The sequence below is a fragment of the Cyprinodon variegatus genome, unplaced genomic scaffold, assembly GCF_000732505.1.
Source record: "Cyprinodon variegatus isolate N-32 unplaced genomic scaffold, C_variegatus-1.0 Scaffold707, whole genome shotgun sequence".
NCBI classification, from domain to species: Eukaryota; Metazoa; Chordata; class Actinopteri; order Cyprinodontiformes; family Cyprinodontidae; genus Cyprinodon; species Cyprinodon variegatus.
In genome coordinates this window covers 301,960-319,289 of record NW_015151160.1, presented here as the reverse complement: position 1 = coordinate 319,289, position 17,330 = coordinate 301,960, and the positions used below count along the sequence as shown (strand labels likewise).

The 17,330-nt window shown below is 34.3% G+C and overlaps 2 protein-coding genes across 2 annotated transcripts; both read right to left on the bottom strand.

The window, feature by feature from the left end:
* Window positions 1-178: 178 nt before the first annotated feature.
* On the bottom strand, window positions 179-6,555 carry LOC107097570 (5-hydroxytryptamine receptor 3C-like). Its single transcript, XM_015394759.1, has 10 exons — window positions 6,390-6,555; window positions 6,247-6,295; window positions 5,905-6,068; window positions 5,637-5,681; window positions 5,395-5,501; window positions 5,017-5,186; window positions 4,039-4,199; window positions 3,746-3,956; window positions 3,121-3,306; window positions 179-586 (listed from the first exon to the last, which is right to left on the bottom strand). Exons 1-10 carry the CDS (start codon window positions 6,414-6,416, stop codon window positions 318-320), a joined length of 1,389 nt encoding a protein of 462 aa, XP_015250245.1. The 5' UTR covers window positions 6,417-6,555; the 3' UTR covers window positions 179-317.
* Window positions 6,556-14,661: 8,106 nt separating this feature from the next.
* On the bottom strand, window positions 14,662-16,319 carry LOC107097576 (receptor-transporting protein 3-like). The gene is made up of 2 exons (XM_015394764.1): window positions 16,115-16,319; window positions 14,662-15,283 (listed from the first exon to the last, which is right to left on the bottom strand). The coding sequence occupies exons 1-2, from the start codon at window positions 16,264-16,266 to the stop codon at window positions 14,953-14,955; spliced, it is 483 nt and encodes a 160-aa protein (XP_015250250.1). The 5' UTR covers window positions 16,267-16,319; the 3' UTR covers window positions 14,662-14,952.
* Between the last annotated feature and the right edge of the window lie 1,011 nt (window positions 16,320-17,330).

Below are 17,330 nucleotides of genomic sequence, written 5' to 3'. Positions count from 1 at the left end.
TTGGTGCCTAAAAATTGGTCCTGGAAAGAGGGGCTTGTCTTATAATCAGGGTCGTCCTATATTCGGGTCAATACGGTAATATAAAGAGAGAAACATATTGAGTGTTCAAAATCAGTGTCAATGAGAAGCACATTCAGGTTTTCATGTTATTTATTCTAAGGAGAACATTTTTCAGCATTGAGAATTACATTATATTTCACAATAATTCAAAGTACAAGTAGCTACTGTACTATAATTGCTATGTGAAAATCGTTACTACTGTAGATGCGTTTATTCAAAATGTTCTAGTGTAATAAATTTGGGCAGCATGCAGCAATCTACTGATTGGAGGAGTTCACCCAGACTACAATGATGGTGATGAAGGCGACCGATATGAAGACGATGTAGAGGCCGAAGAGCAGACGGTCAATGATGAAGCCCACCTGGATCCACTCCTCTGAGCTCTGGGTCTCTTTTGTCTGCTGCTCCGCCTGAAGGCGGAGGGTGTGCAGGATGTGGCTGAGGCTCTTCAGCTCCTGTAGGGCCTCGTCCTCCTCCACTGGACCTCCTGTTTTGGGAGGTTTTACATCAAACGTATTTGTTGTTCCTGTGAAAATATTAAATGAGTTAACTAAACTTTAAGAACCTGAAGACTGAACTTCAGCTGCAGAAATGCAGGAAGCTGCAACTCATTACCAGGCCCTTCTTAGAGGATAGATTTTAAATTTAAATTTTCTCTGAATAAAAAAGGTTGATATCTCTGCAGTGATGCTACCAGAGTCCTTACCAGCACAGCAAAAAGCAATCCTATCATACTATTTATAAATTAGTGCACTTGCTTCCTGTTTGTCCAAGGTTAGAGTATAAAAATCTGATGGCATAGAAAGCGCTGTTACTGGTTTGTCGTGAGCCATGCAGACCCCTAAGGTCATCAAATACCTCTTATATCTCTGTTCTTATAAAATATTGCTAAAGAGGTGGAGGAAGAATTTATTTTTTATTTTTCATCAACTCAGGAAGATGCTTCCTGCAGATGTGAGATAAGCAGAAACTCTTGTCTCGTTCAGGTATTATTAAAATATTACTGTTAGGGCTCACCTATAAAGGCCATTATTATTTCTTTTGTGACTCATTCCCTTATTTTCTCTAATTTTACCAAGTAAAATTTTTTTTATGCAATTATCTCTCATTTTTTATTTGTTTAAGTGATATTCATGGTGGCTGACAGAAGCGAATATCCTAGGTTTGTGTAGTTCACAGGAATTAGTATGTTTCTAAGTCGTTTATGGATGAAGTTTCTAAACATTGAATATATTTAAGTACATATTAGGCACAAAGGGGAGAATATTTGCTTATGTAGGTTGCAGAAGAGGAAGCCTAAAAGAAGAGGCCTAAAAACATATCTGGGCACATGCCGTACTGCAGCTAATGGTAGAGCCAGACTCGCAGGGGTCTGATTTATAAAGCATGCATGCTCACAAAACAGGGCCTGAAACTTGTATACCCCCCTCCAACACATGGATAACATGTTTGTGTTTACCTCAGGTTGGCCAAATAAAGTTTTTTAAAATCGAAATAAAACCTTATACCTGTTCAGCCTTGGTACTAGAGTAAATAATTTCCTGGACAGTAGCAAAAGTAAGATCAAATATTATTGGTGCTGTACTAGAATTTGCATGCATGCAGCTCTAAGGATGGCCTGCACTCTCCCTGTGACTGTTGCATCTGCAGAGGAGAGCTCTTCCAAACTCAATTAATACAAAGCTACGTTTTGGGAAAATGATTTAGTGAGTCTGCTGTGATTAATAATAACAAAGATGTCTGTAAGATATCTTTCAGAGATGACTCCAAACAGAAAAGCTTGGAAACATTGTTTATAAGGGAGAGAATGCTTTCAATGAAGAAGTGTTTAAAAAAGGTCAAAGGTCATGTCGGCAGAGATAATTCGAGAGCATTTGTATATAATATATAGAATAAATCATTAAAATTCCTTTTTCTGCCTGGTTCCAGGTAGCATTTTATTTCCAATTCAGGTTGCATTTTATTTAAGAACATGCTTAATATCTTATAGTTTGATTTCATGAAGTATGTTTTTGTAACATACAATATAATTTATATTATATTGTTTATCAAATTAATATATTATATTAATATTACATTATTTTTTTGTTATAGTTATTTTACCACAGGCTATGTTTGCATATTGCTCTTGTAGGTGGAACCAAATATTATAAATCAAATGAAACCTTTGCTGTAATTACATGTAACATTTGTCTATTCTATTACTTTTAATAACACAAGATGATGCACACCAACAGAAGACTGTATTCAGGACTATTAGGGCTATAATAAGTTTAAATAGGCAAGAAAATGATCTGATCATCATTGATTGCTGCAATCTATTATTGTTATTGGTAGAAATAAATCAAATTCTTCCTAGGGGTCCCATTGAGACTTGGGCAGGTCATGTGTAAGAGAACATACATTTCTTTTCATTAAATGAATAATTCAGTGAAATACTCTTTTTTATTATGAATTTTAATGAACTGTTTCAGTACAATAGAACATATTAATGCAGCAAAACATTGAAACAGGCCAACACATGCATGATGCAAACTCAAAAACATAAAAAAATGAGAAACTTGGCCTCACCGTCCTTTCACTCATATAAATATGAAGCTGTTCTATCATATTTAAAAGATAATGACCAGACATGTAAAAAAAAAAAAAAAAACACATTAAGGCATGCGGTTTTTTTTAGTCCTCTATTAATTGACAGTTGACTCCGCCTAGTGGTCAGCTACAGCTTTGTTTTCTGGAGTGAGTTTGAGATTTTCTATTTTCAGGCAATGAGTGTGGTATTTGCTTGTTGCTTATTAATCTTTTTATATATCCTGTAATTGAAGCTTCTGTTTTTGCTTTTTTTTTTTTAAATAGTGTTTTTTTTATCAGCATTTTCCTTTTGCAAAGTTATACTGTTGAATAAAATGTATTGCTTTTGTACCTGTCAGTCAACATATTTTTTATGTAATACGTGTTGTTTTTATCTCTTCTTACCTCTTGTTATTTCACGTTGTGTTAGGAATGAAACTGTGTAAAAATGGTGTAAAAATAAAAAGCTTTCCCCTTGTTATTACATACCTGAATCCTTTGGTTTCTTATTCCTTCGTGGCATGCAAACTAGACAACCAAGAAAATTCAGAAATACTGCCTGGACCCACTGAGGGACAGGAGAGAAGTCAGATGCGTTGTTTAACAAGTAGGTGATAAAGATCGTCTCCAACAGACTGCCCACCATCAGAACCAGGCAAAGGGAGAAGAACACATCTAGAAGAAAAAAAGGACAGAGTATGTACAGTTTAAAACTTATGATTTTAAAACCTGAGTAAAAAGTATATACCAGAACTATTTTATATATTGAAGCAAAGGTCTCATTTATTAGTATCTGGAAAATTTCTAATATTTCCCTGGTCCAACACACCTGAAACAAAAGTAAATGAGAATAACACCATGCAGCCAAATCCTGCAGATTATGTTTAAGGATCTATTTTATGCAGGCTGGTTGCTAACATCTGGGAATATAATTTTATTTGTGTTTCCCTTATATTTCTTGAGCAAATCTTTTCTCCTAAATGTGCTTTATCAACACAGGTTACACTTGATTTGTTGAAGCAGATTAATTTAGGATTAACAGACATTAAAAGATATCAGTCATAAGGGACATTTTTAAAGTACTGCACCAAAATTCTCTGTAGCTCATACTGACTTATTAGAGGTATGGTGTTTCCTGTGATAGGCAGCAAGTCACTCATAATGAGCAGGAATACGGTGTAGCCCAGGATGAGGGTCATCTTAAAGGAGGATCTGTCTGTGCTCTGAGGAGGCAGGAGGAAGCTAAAGAGATCCACCGTAATGAGGAAGCAGCTGGGGAGCAGCAGGGTCACCACGTACATGGTGGCACGGCGTCGCACCCGGATCTGGAAGACGAACATACTCAGGATTTATTCTGCAGGAAATACAGGTAACAAATTAATTATATAAAACATGCTATGAACCTACATAAAATACAAGCCTGTCAATGTAAAGATCAGACACATCATTCATCGGCTTCTGGGCTGTGATATCCAGCAGCTCCCATTCACCTAGGGTGGTCATCACATTCTTGGAGGATGCGGTGATTATTTTTGGGTCTCGCCCTAAAATCACGTTTATCTCAGTAGCTGGGGAATAAAAAAAAAAAATAAAAAAAACCTCAGACAACCATGATGGGAAAAAAACTACTTTGTTTCAAATTCAATTACTTTGATCTTGACAGAATGAAATACAACAGTAATTACAGAAAGAAAGAAAAAATCCTTTTGGTTAATTATTTTTACACTTTAACCATTTGGGATTTCATGTCAAAGATCAATAATACAAAGTGCATTTTTTATGTATTTAGGAAAATGTTGGCACACTTCCATAATCATCACAGATGAACACGTCTTGGTCGATTTGCAGTGAGGCCAAACTCTTTTAGTCCAACGTCTAAAAGAATAACTCTATATCCTAATTCGATGAATTTTATATTGGGATATCAAATTAAAAACATTGCAAACACATACTTTACTGCTCTTTATTTGTTGGCAAAGGCAGAGATAACCATTTTTCCATTTTTCTTCCAGTTATTAATTATGTTTTTTTTTTTTTTTCTTTGTTGGACTGTTAGTGATAATAAAACAGACTGTAGTTTGTGACTATAATGTGAAAAAAGTTTAGTAAGTAAAGTCAACTTTGCAAACTAAAGAACATTTCTGTCATGTTGCATTAAATTACACTATTTGAAAAAATACTAGATTCTCTGTCACTGTTATTCTCTTTTTGCAATAACAGCTTTTTACTGTAGTACTAACTACCACATTGAAACTTTTTAAATTATCGGAAATGATAGTGGTTCCTTTGAACACTAAATCTGCTTTTTACATTACCATAACAAATACTGTATTTCCAAACGTTTTTAGTTTAGAAAAGATATACAGCTTTGTTGCAGCGACTCACCATCATAGACGTAAGAGTTGAAAGTCATAGAGCAGTTCTGTATGTCGAAGGGGAAAGTATAGATGTCGAGGTTACAGGAGCTCACAACTCTAAGGGGAAGACCCTCTTGGACCCTTCCATCACTGTACAGGTGCAAATATGGCACAGATGGTGCTTTGTTTTCCTCCATGCTGAAAGAGCAGACAATGCAAATGTTTCGAAGCAAAGCATGGATTATTATTGCAAACTTAGTAAAGACATTTATTACTGTTATTGCCAGAAGCACAGAGTGGGTAAAGCTCAACAAATAACATTTGAAAAATGATATACTTTTTCAAAGAGATCTATTTTAGTGTTGGGCAAGTTTTGCACGTTATGCTTTGATAGGACACTACTCACAACTCACTGATGACAATATCTGGAAGCCAAAAGTTCTTCTTGGGAAGAGTAATCATTTCTAGGCCACACTGAACCGGGTTCCACCTGGCAAACTCAATCATCCACCACTAGAAAAGGAAGAAAAGAGCAAATGTAATAGCATAAAAAGTGATTTTATTAAAGTGATCCCTGTTCCATACAAGATAAATGAATAAATCAAATCTACCACTAAAGAGACTGAGTTTGATGACTCTTCTACTTACGTAGTGCAGCCAAATGTAAGTGATTAGAACTTGTGACTTTTCATCCTGGATGACAATAAGCATAAGACATTGTTGACTCACAACTGTTTAAAATGAGCTTTTTTAGTGTACATTTTCAACATGGACATCACATGAAAAAAGCATGATGAGTAAATATGGAAATCTAAATTATAGAATCTCTTAAAATGAGTGTTGAATAATATCTTTAAAAACACTGAAGGTCAAATAAGAAAGAATACAGCTTTATAGGATGTAAAATTGAACATACCACTCCTAATATCCCGTAAAGAGTAAAGTAGACAGTGATGTTTGAGCATGTTGTTTGGTTCACAACTGGCCGTATGGCCTTCAGGTCAATGACGGGGCCCAGAGCTGCAAGCAAGCCCTCTTGGTCTGCTTTGGAGCAGTTTACATTGAATGTGCTGCAAAAACCTGAGCAGGACAATTCATAAGCATTGGTGAGACTTAATATGTAGAATATTCCCTCCGAACTGTAACATTAAGTCAAAAATAATAGTGATTTAATGGTTACAAATTGTTGATTAAATTGTCTCTGGTTCTAAACCATATCTTAAGAAATTATAGGTAAAAACATTATTTAAAAGCTCACCTGGAGTATTAAGAATGAGAATAAAAACAGTGGTTGATGAAAGAAAACCCTAAGAAAGAGTTAATTACCTATTATTGGAGATTAAATTGATGTTAAAAAGAAGAAATGTGTAATGCAGTTTGCAGAAGGATAATGTAATATACCTTTAGCGTAGATTCCTTTGATGCCATGATGAGAGTGAAGGTGTTGGATTTTAGTAGCAGACAGGTGGACAAGTCTTCATCTAACTTGGCAAGCCGGAATAATAATGTGCAGCATTCGGGTTGTTTGTGAATTAAAAACTACCGCGAGAACTCAGCTTGCAGCTTGTGGGCTTCTTCGTGTTTTACCTATCATAGACTAAGTCTCATACAAAGCAGAATTAGGTGACGGATGTCTATCCAACTAATGTTGTAGGGCTGAAATCCAGTGAAGAAGCTTTCATTTCGAAAAATGATTTTCATACGATTCAAAGAAAAACCACAGTTAACATGATTCACCTCGATTTTAAACTTGCATACAGTCTGACCGCACGGCTATGAGACACACCTGCTGGTTATAAGCAAATAAACAGCAGATGGTTGGATGGACGTGTTTGGTTTCTTGCCAATCTGTACTATTTCTGCATAATCATCATTTCAACCAATTTTTTGAATGTTATGTCATATTTTTATTGGAAATAAACTTTATTTATATTTGAAGCATTATTCATTTCTTCAATATGCAGCTTTCATATAGTGCATTGTAAGGGTACAGACCCCTCAGTGGGTCAAGAGGTCCAAAAGGCTTGGAAGGATAGTAACAGGAGCTGATAGCTTCCTTCCAACCAATTCAAGGCCTTGCACTTAAAAATTTCAGTATTTTTTCCTTAAATATGTCAAAATTTTTGCGACCTATTTTTGTTCTGGTGTTCAATTTTGTCTAAGTTGTTTTTTCAAACCATAAAAAAGATAAAAGAAAGAAAGAAAATTATGATGCAGTGATTAAAAACAGCAAACAGCATAAAGAAATATTAGGGTAACATGCACATGATGAATAAAAAGAAGCAAAACGAATATCATCTAGACACCGTCCAAAAGCGAAGTCATGTTCATGTGTTTGTTTGAAAGTCTAAAGCAGGAGTTAGCACACGAGAAATGACAAACTAGTGCAAACTGGAAAAGGAATATGTCAGAAAGGGGAAAAATACGGTTTCATACCATTGTTCTTTCAAACAAGGATTTTAAAAAACAACTGAACTTCAAAAACCTTTTACAGAGCTGTTAGGTACCTTACTTTTCTATTACCAGTGTTGCAACATAGTCATATATTAGTGGAAATGTTTTCATTGTTTTAATGTATCATGATTGTCTCTGCCCAAAACTCATCTACTGATTTATATTAAATACCCCCTAAATGTAAGTACTGAAAAAAAATTAAGACATATAAGATAAAAGTTGAATCACTGTCTTTATACATTAATAGCAAATATCTTGTTGAAGTAGACAGTTCATTAACCTTTTCTGAACTTATTGACTTCTGCAAAAAAAATTCCTGGACAACATTTGGGCAACACCACCCCTATCTAGATATTATGAGACATCTTTTTTTGTTATATCTGGTTTCATAATGGAAAGATGAAAGAAGATCAGATCAACATTTTATAGGTTTGGTGATCAAATTAGTTGAGGGTCTTCTATGAACTGATGGAGCGACCAACATCTGATGGAAAGGATTACGCTGGTGAAGATTCTCCAGTCATCCAAGTCATAGTCATTCCAAAAAAAGAAAATGAAAAACAATCCACTGGACTTTGTTTCCAATTTTGAAGATGTTTTGCTTCCCATCCAGGAAGCTTTTTTAATTCAAAATTTAATTGAATTGAAAAAGCTTCCAGGATTAGCTTTTACTACAAATCAGACTTGCACAAAATGGAGGAGGGTGTTATCACTAATGTGTCTCTTTCCTCAAGCACAACAAAAAAGACAAAAGTGGAACGTTTCTTAGTGCTATAATCTCTAAATGATATATTGTTAAAGTTCATTGAATTCAGTCCTAATATGAAGAAAGATAATACACACATTTAAATAGAATCCAGGGCACTGTTTATTTGCTACTGGAATCTTTTAAATTAAAATTATAAAATATTTCTGAAGGACGATAGGTCCTTCATTTTTTCATCTTGTCATTTTTCATGATAAGAGTGAAAAGAGGCTTCTGCAAATAACTACTAATTGCCCGATTTTCACATTTCTTGCAAACCAACAGAAGAGACTGTTTTCTTTTCACAATTAAATGTTTAATTTCATGTTCCACCAAGTTAGAATACCATAACACCATAACACCAAAATGAATCCAAAACAATTACAATATGTTTGCACAAAATTATTACATCTTTTTTTTTTTTTTTTATTGTGCATCTTTTTAAAACAGTGTAATAAGAAACTTATTTCAGATCTGTTCTTAATATTAAACGTTGATTTATTCTCATGCTTGAAAGCCAGTTTACCAAAATGACAAATCAGTTAGAAATACCTTTTCATCAAAACCTACTGAGACCAGGGGCGGACCTTAGGCAAAACTAGGCAGTTGCCTAGGGCCAAAGTTCCTGGGGGCCCCATAAAACTTTAATTAATTAATACAGCTATTCCTTATCTCTGCACATTAATTATGTTTTTGATAAATGTGAATTAGCTAACATGCCATCAGAAGGCTTATAACATTAAGTGTGTCTGGCATGCAGTGTGGAACTAAACAGCTGATTTATATGTATTTTATTTACTTGCTTCTTTCTATAAAAGCTAATACTCTTAAAATTCTCATAAGTTTTCCCTTCCAGCTATCTTCTGCACTGCTTTGCCAGACCAAAAAAAAAAAATATATATCGCAGGGATTCTACAGCTGGATCATCTAATGCCTTATAGCACCTTTTAGGAGAGACAATAGCGGCCTTTCTTGCTGGGGAGTAGGCAACACTGGGGAAGATATGAGAGGGGCAGAGAAGAGAAGCTACTGATTAAAAATTCTAAATTTTGACAAAAAAAAGTCTTTAAAAATATGAAAAAACTTATAATTAATTTGAAATTGGTGTGTCTCATTTATGTAATTTAGTAGCAGTTGGTCTCCAGGCAAGGGATTTATTTATTTGTATTTCTCACGCGTGCGTAGTTCGGAAATTTGTTGATGATCCCTAGAAGAGGGAGTATCAGAGAACGGTTGGCTGAAGTCTGAGCTCCTGAGTTGGATCGACGAAGCTTGAATACCGGTATCTAGCTTATAACTAACTTTGCTGCAGCAATTCATGACAGATTTCTGAAGCAGTCTTAGAGTTCACAAAGTTCTTGTTCTCAGCACATTGCATACTGCTGAATTCTTTCTATCTTGTGGCATTTTGAAAGAACTTTGTCAAGAAGAGCCAGCACCATTGCAGCCATGTAAATTTCTGTAGGCAACTGTTAGGACAGCTCAGTGACAGACTAGGGGATATTTCATATTTCCGATATTATAAAAATATAGTTTTGAGAAGTCCAAACTTCACTAGTTCAAATTAGATGAAATATCTTGATTATAATTCCGGATGTGTGAAACTTTAAATGACAAATCAGATGACCTCATTTGAGATATCTTAAAATGCATTTTAAATATCCAAAATGTGATTAAAGATATCTTGAATTGTTAGTTTTCCTTAGACATAATATAAAAATATAAAACATCATTAAGGGCAGTCAAAATAATCTTTGTCTGTTCTATTGAAATTTCTGTATCTCTATAATGGGTCTGTATAATGAGTTGCCTAGGGCCCCAAATTTCCTAAATCCACCCCTGATTGAGACACATTTAGTTTTAACTCAAATACTACATAGACATTTCATATCTCATGCTCAAAACATTAATGAACAATTGATAAATTATCACAGTTTTATGTAAGTACAAATCAACATGGATTTAATACATGGAATAACAAACACAGAAATATGAATATATAGAGGGAAAGAAAGATACATTTTGCAGATGATTTCCATAACTTTATCTATATTAGCTCATTCTCTGGTACAGACTCCTAATTTGCATCCCTCACAATGATCAGGCTCATGGGCACTCCTGACATGAAACTGCTCGAATGCCCTGTTTAGCTCTTCAATTTCTTCATGGTAGCAATTTCTTCTAACTTTCTCCACTAGGCTCTTCATCAGGACACAAATGTTGTCTCGGTTGATCAATGGCTTCACCATCGCTGCAGGGTCACAACTGTTGCATTCTTGACGTAAAGGCCTCACCTTGACAGTGCCCTGCCCTTCCTTTAGGTGCATGTGGAAAACCACCATGACCTGGTTTGAAGGCCAAGTTCTACTGCATGAGGTGCAGCTGAATCTAAAACAAAAGATAATATTTAATATTCTGTTTTATTTTATAGTACACAATCAAACAATATTCATTCTGCTATTTTTATATACATACATTGTATTTTTTCTTCCTAATTTATTTACTTTGGCAGAACACAAAGCTAAAACTATTTGTTAAGCACACTGCCGTTACTATAAAACAGTATTTCTTTTTAATTTTAAAGCAAAAAGTGTTTGGGTTATTTTTCAACTGTCTTATCTTTGACAAAAAGCTTTTATTGCACTTTCTTTACATGGTTTATATCAAAGTTGTAAACATTTCAAAGAGCTTGTGGTTGTTGAATCTGGTTTTAAATATGTCTGCTATCCACTATTTGCCTCTACTTGGCCTATAGGTTTAATTTCTGAGTGAAAATACATAAATTATTTGGACTCAGTGAGATTTTGAATAAAGGAAAGTGTAAGCACACTTCTGCTAACAAGCAGGACATCAAACTACCTTAATACTGAAATATGTTCTACAAGCAATTGTTAACAAAAGAAAAACATTTCCATAAATTACAATAAATTTGCCACTCCCTGGATGTCGATGTGCCTGACACTTTCATTTGCATTCAGTGGAATGGAAATTAGGAAAGACCTGTAGAAGTTCATGGCATTTCAATTCTTAGCAGAGTAGATAGCAAACTGCAGTCCAGTACTGACCTTGCACTTGTTTTTTTCAAGTACTTCGTCCAGCCATCCTCTGGACTTTTGGGCTCAATACTTTCATCAATCTTCAGATGCCAAGTGTCTCCTTTATCTTTTAGAACTGCGATTTCTTCATCAAAGACACTTGTCCAATCCTCCTTGCTCATTTTTTAAATGCAGATGAGACTGTTGGTTGAAGAAGAATAAGAGCTCTAACAGCTGATCTTCAGATCTGTCAAACAGCTTGTGGCTGTGATGCATCAACCAAAGGAAGGATTATGGAAAACAGGAAAGTGAAACCTAAAAGTGGACAACAACTCCACCTTAGGTTTAGGTCAGAGTTTAATCAGGTGATTATTTTATTGAGGCTATAATCAATACTGAGAGAACATCTGACACCGACTGATATGTGCAATAGCCACTGTGCTTGTCTTAATGCACTGCACTGGTAGAGCACAATTCAACATTTTAAATTACTTACTGCAAAAATATATGCATTTACTAAGAAATATTCCATATGTATTTTTAGTAAAATATCTTATAGATATGGGTGTCTGAAAAAAAAATCATGATTTATTATCCAATTCATACTTAGACACATTTTATTTTCATTTTGTATACAAAACGAAATTTTGCTTATACAGCTTTCCGACAGTTAATTATTTATTTTTTGTGTGCAGCAGCTTAGCAATGAAAAATAAAGTGCAATAAAGTGCATCACTGATCATAATGTAAACAGTGTGGGAGAGATATGGTGCAAAAAGGCACTGACGTGGGAGGTTCAGAGCAGTGCAAAATAGATAAATAGATAAGGCGCAAAATACAGTAAAAACATTTGAGTTGAGTTCTATTTTCACCATATAGTGCAAGTATGATGTTATCAGTGGGATGCAGAGTCTCGATTTGTGACTTGATTTAGAGTTTCTTCAACAGTTCAACAGTTTTATGGCAGTGGGGAAAAAGCTACAGAACCTGCTGGTCCTGCATCAAATGCTGTGAAGCCTCTTCAGAGAGCGCAGCATGGAGAACTATCTATGGTGGGGTTGAGGAGCCCCATTGATCCTCTGCTGTTTTCACCACTCTTTTCATTTTCTTCCAATCTGCAGCGCTGCAGCCTCCACACCACACAGTGAGACAGCTGTTCAGAATGCTGTCTATGGTGTTTTCTGTAGAAGCTTTTAAGGATGGGTGGGGGCAGGTGGGCTCCCCTCATCCTCCACAGGAATTACAACCACTTCTTTGCCCTTTTGACCAGTGAGGAGGTGTTCGTATTCCAGGTGAGGTTGTCTGTGATGTGCACACACTGGAATTTGGTGCTGCTGACCACCTCTACAATTCAAAGTGTGCAGATTAATGGTAATAAATAATAAAATGTAGATATTATTTACTTTAAAATGTAATATGTTTTGAAAGTGATAAATTCAATGAAACCTCTAGTTATTAATACAGAGAAAAATGATCACCAGGAATGTTATTTGACAAAACTCTGAAAGGTTTAGCAGGACTATACATCCTTCCTTCTTAAACTCTCAAAGCCACAAAAAAAAAACCCAGCTTAACACATAGCTTTAATTGTATAATGAACATTCAACTTTTCTTTATTTTGTTTAATTAATTAAATTAATCCAGCTTTTATGCAAAGGCCTCAGAGGATTATTAAGGCATTAGTGAATACAGCAGACAGGTTGGGTACAAGTGTTTGGTTTCTTGCCAATTTGTACTTTTTCTGCATAATCATTATGTCAACCAAGTTTTTGCATGTTATGTCATACATTTATTTGAAATAATCTGAATTTATGTTTGAAGCATGATTAATTTCTTTAACATACAGCTTTCATATAATGCCTGCGAGCAAAGCTTTTCATTGTAAGGTTACAGAACCCTCTATGGGTCAAGAGGTCCAAAAGGCTTGGAAGGATAGTCACAGGGGCAAAGCTGAACCTTTTTTTTAAAAGTATAATACAGATAAAAGAAAGAAAGAATAATGATGCAGAGAATAAAAAAGCCAATGGAATAAAGAGACTTTAGGGCTAAATGCAACATGCAAATTACTAAAAAGAAGCAAAATAAATATCATCTACAGTTTGAAAGCAAAGTCAAGCTACAGTAATATGTTTGTTTGAATGTCTAAAGAAGGCATTGGCACACAAGAAAAGAAAAACTAGAGCAAACTGAAAAATATTTAGATTTTTTCTTCCAATAATATTAATAACAAAAACATTCAAAAACTGATTTGTGTGTTTGCTTTTATTGCCAAAAATGTTTAATGTTTTGAGACACATATGTTTGACAAAAATGGAATAAGTTGTGAAGGGAAAAATAAAGTTTAATATAATTTTACCTTTTAAATAAGGAATATAAAGACCGACTGAAGATAAAAACCTGGTACAGAGCTGTTGGGTACATAATTTTTCTATTACCAGTGCAAAAGTTGTAACATAGTCATATATTAGTAGAAATTGTATTCATTGTTTAATTTAAATATATATTGATTGTCTCTGCCCAAAACTCATCTACGGATTTATATAAAATAACCCCCTAAATGAAAGTAGAGAAAAAATTAAGTATAATATATAAATATAACAGTCATGCATTCTTTATACATTATAGCAAATTATCTTGTTTAATTATACAGTTCATTAACCTTTTATGAACTTATTGACCTCTGCAAAAAAAAAAAAAAAAAAAAAAAATGGGACCTGCACCATATTTTGGCAACACCACTCCTATCCAGATGTTATTTTGGGGACCAAATTAGTTGAGGCTCTTCTATGAACTGATGGAGTGACCCACGTCTGATGGAAAGGATTAGTTTTTACTCCAAATCAGAATTGCACAAAATGAAAGAGGCTGTGATTATTATTGTTTCTCTTTTTGGATTATATCCCATGAAGAAACTTCACTCAAGCAAAACAGAAAAGACAAAACTGAAACATTTTTTTGTGCAACAATCTCTATATGATATATGGTATCATTAAAGTTCAATATTTTACTGTCAAATAAAACTTTTTTTCTTTCAGTCTTATTTTGAAGAAAATAATACATACATTTTCCAGAGAATCAAGAACACTGTTTATTTGCTACTGGAATCTTATAATTAAAATTATAAATAATTTTTGAAGGACAAACCGGTGAATTGTAATTTTGGTACAATAAATATATTATATAGTAAAAGTGAAAAGAGGGTTTTGCTCATAACTACTAATTGCCTGATTTTCACATTTCTGGCAAACAGACAGAAGCAACTGTTTTATTTTTTACAATCAAATGTTTTATTTCATTATCCACCGAGTTAGAACACCATAATGCAAAAATGCATCAAAAAAAAAAAAAAAACTATATATGTTTGCACAAAACTATGACATCTTTTCAAAAATTGTGCATCTTTTTAAAATAGTGTAATAACATACTTTTTTCAGCTCAGTTCTTAAAGTTAAACTTAGAAAATGTATATATTCTTATGTTTAAAGGCCAGTTTACCACAATGACGAATCAGTTAGAGGTACCTTTTCATCAAATCCTATTAAGACACATTTACTTTGAATTGAAATAATACATAGACATTTTATATCTCATTATTAATGAAAGCAGTTTCATGTAATAACCAATAAATATAGATTTAACACCCACAATAACAAAACACAGAAGTATAAACATAGAGAGAGAAAGAAAGAGGCATTTTGTAGATAATTTCAATAAGTTTATCATTATTAGCTCAATCTCTGGTACAGATTCCTAACCTGCATCCCTCACAATGTTTAGGCTCATGGGGACTCTTGACATCAAGGCTGTTGGACCTCCTGTTTGGCTCTCCGATGTCTTCATGGTAGCAATTTCTTCTAACTTTCTGGACTAGGTTCTCCATCAGGATACGAATGTTTTCTGGCTCAACCAATGGCTTCACCATCGCTGCACTGGTACATCTCTTGCATTCTTGACGTGCAGGCCTGACCTTGACAGTGCCTTGCCCACCCATTAGGCGCATGTGGAAAATCACCATAACCCGGTTTGAAGGCCAAGTTCTCCTACATGAGGTGCAGCTGAATCTAAGACAAATAAAAACACAATTCTGTTTAAAATGTACTTTTGTATTTTATATTATATTACAGAATCAAAGAATCAGTGTTGCTCCCTAAGTGTGGAAGTAGATTTCACAGAAGTTTGAATTAATTGAAGTTATATTGTGTTGTTTATGTGTTCCCTTTATTTTTATCTGTCTGTCTGTCTGTCTGTCTATCTATTTATATAGATATACAGTACAGAAGGTAAGACAATTTGTTAATCACACCACCGTTACTGTAATACAGTATTTCTTATGATTTTTGACAATTTTTTGGGGTTATTTTTCAGTTATTTTATTTTTGACACAAAGCTATAAATGTTATTGTTCTTTGTTTACATGGTATATATCAAAATTAAATAAATGTTCAGGAGCTTGTGGTTGTTGTATCTTGTTTTAATTGTGTTCAGTATCCACTAATTGCGTCTACTCGAAATATAGGTTCAATATCTGAGTGAAAATACACACATACATATTGTTATATAGTAAATGAAAGTCTATGCACACTTCTGTCAACAAGCAGGACTTTAAACTATCTTAATGTGGGGATCTGTTCTACAAAAAAATGGTTATAACAAAAGAAAAAACGATTAGCAATAAATATACCACACCCCCGGATGTATCACAGATCTGACACCAAAAAATGGTAATGGAAAAAAGATCTGAGATAAATACATCACCCCCTGGATGTAGATCTCAGATCTGACACATTCAATGTACATCAAGTATACTGTATAGAAATAAGATATTATCAATAGAAGTTCATGGCATTTTAATTCTTAGCAGAGTAGATAGCAAACTGCAGTCCAGTACTGACCTTGCAGTTGTTTTCCTGAAGTATTTCGTCCAGCCATAGTCTGGATTATTGGGCTCAATACTTTCATCAAACACCAGATTCCAAGTGTCTCCTTTACCACTTAGAATTGCAATTTGATCATCAAAGATGCGTGTCCAATCCTGCTGGTTCATCTTTTAAAAACAGATGAGACTGTTGGTTGAAGAAGAGTAAAAGCTCTAACAGTTGATCTTCAGATCTGTCAAACAGCTTGTGGCTGTGATGCATCATCAAGCAAAGGAAGGGTTGTGGCACTCGGGAAAGTGAAACCTAAAAGTGGACAACAACACCGCCTTAGGTTTCAGTAAGAGCTTAATCAGGCCAGCATTTGCTTGAGGCAGAAACAAAACTGAAAGCTATCACTATAACTGAGAGAAACTCTGACATCTGCTGGTAAGCGCAATAACCACTGTGCTGGTCTTAATGCAGTGCACTAAAATAAACTGTAAGCAAGTAGTGCACAATTCATCGTTTTAAACAACTTATAATCCGACATGCGAATTACCCAGAAAATGTAAAAATATATATTTTTAGTAAAATATTCTATAGACATGGGCGTCTGAAAGCAGTTTATTTTCTGATAGCAAGGTGATATTTCCTTTTATGTACTGATCCTGCCGTTACAAAGCCTCTATTAATACAGAGAAAAATGATCACCAGGAATGTTATTTGACAAAACTCTGAAAGGTTTAGCAGGACTATACATCCTTCCTTCTTAAACTCTCAAAGCCACAAAAAAAAAACCCAGCTTAACACATAGCTTTAATTGTATAATGAACATTCAACTTTTCTTTATTTTGTTTAATTAATTAAATTAATCCAGCTTTTATGCAAAGGCCTCAGAGGATTATTAAGGCATTAGTGAATACAGCAGACAGGTTGGGTACAAGTGTTTGGTTTCTTGCCAATTTGTACTTTTTCTGCATAATCATTATGTCAACCAAGTTTTTGCATGTTATGTCATACATTTATTTGAAATAATCTGAATTTATGTTTGAAGCATGATTCATTTCTTTAACATACAGCTTTCATATAATGCCTGCGAGCAAAGCTTTTCATTGTAAGGTTACAGAACCCTCTATGGGTCAAGAGGTCCAAAAGGCTTGGAAGGATAGTCACAAGGGCAAAGCTGAACCTTTTTTTTAAAAGTATAATACAGATAAAAGAAAGAAAGAATAATGATGCAGAGAATAAAAAA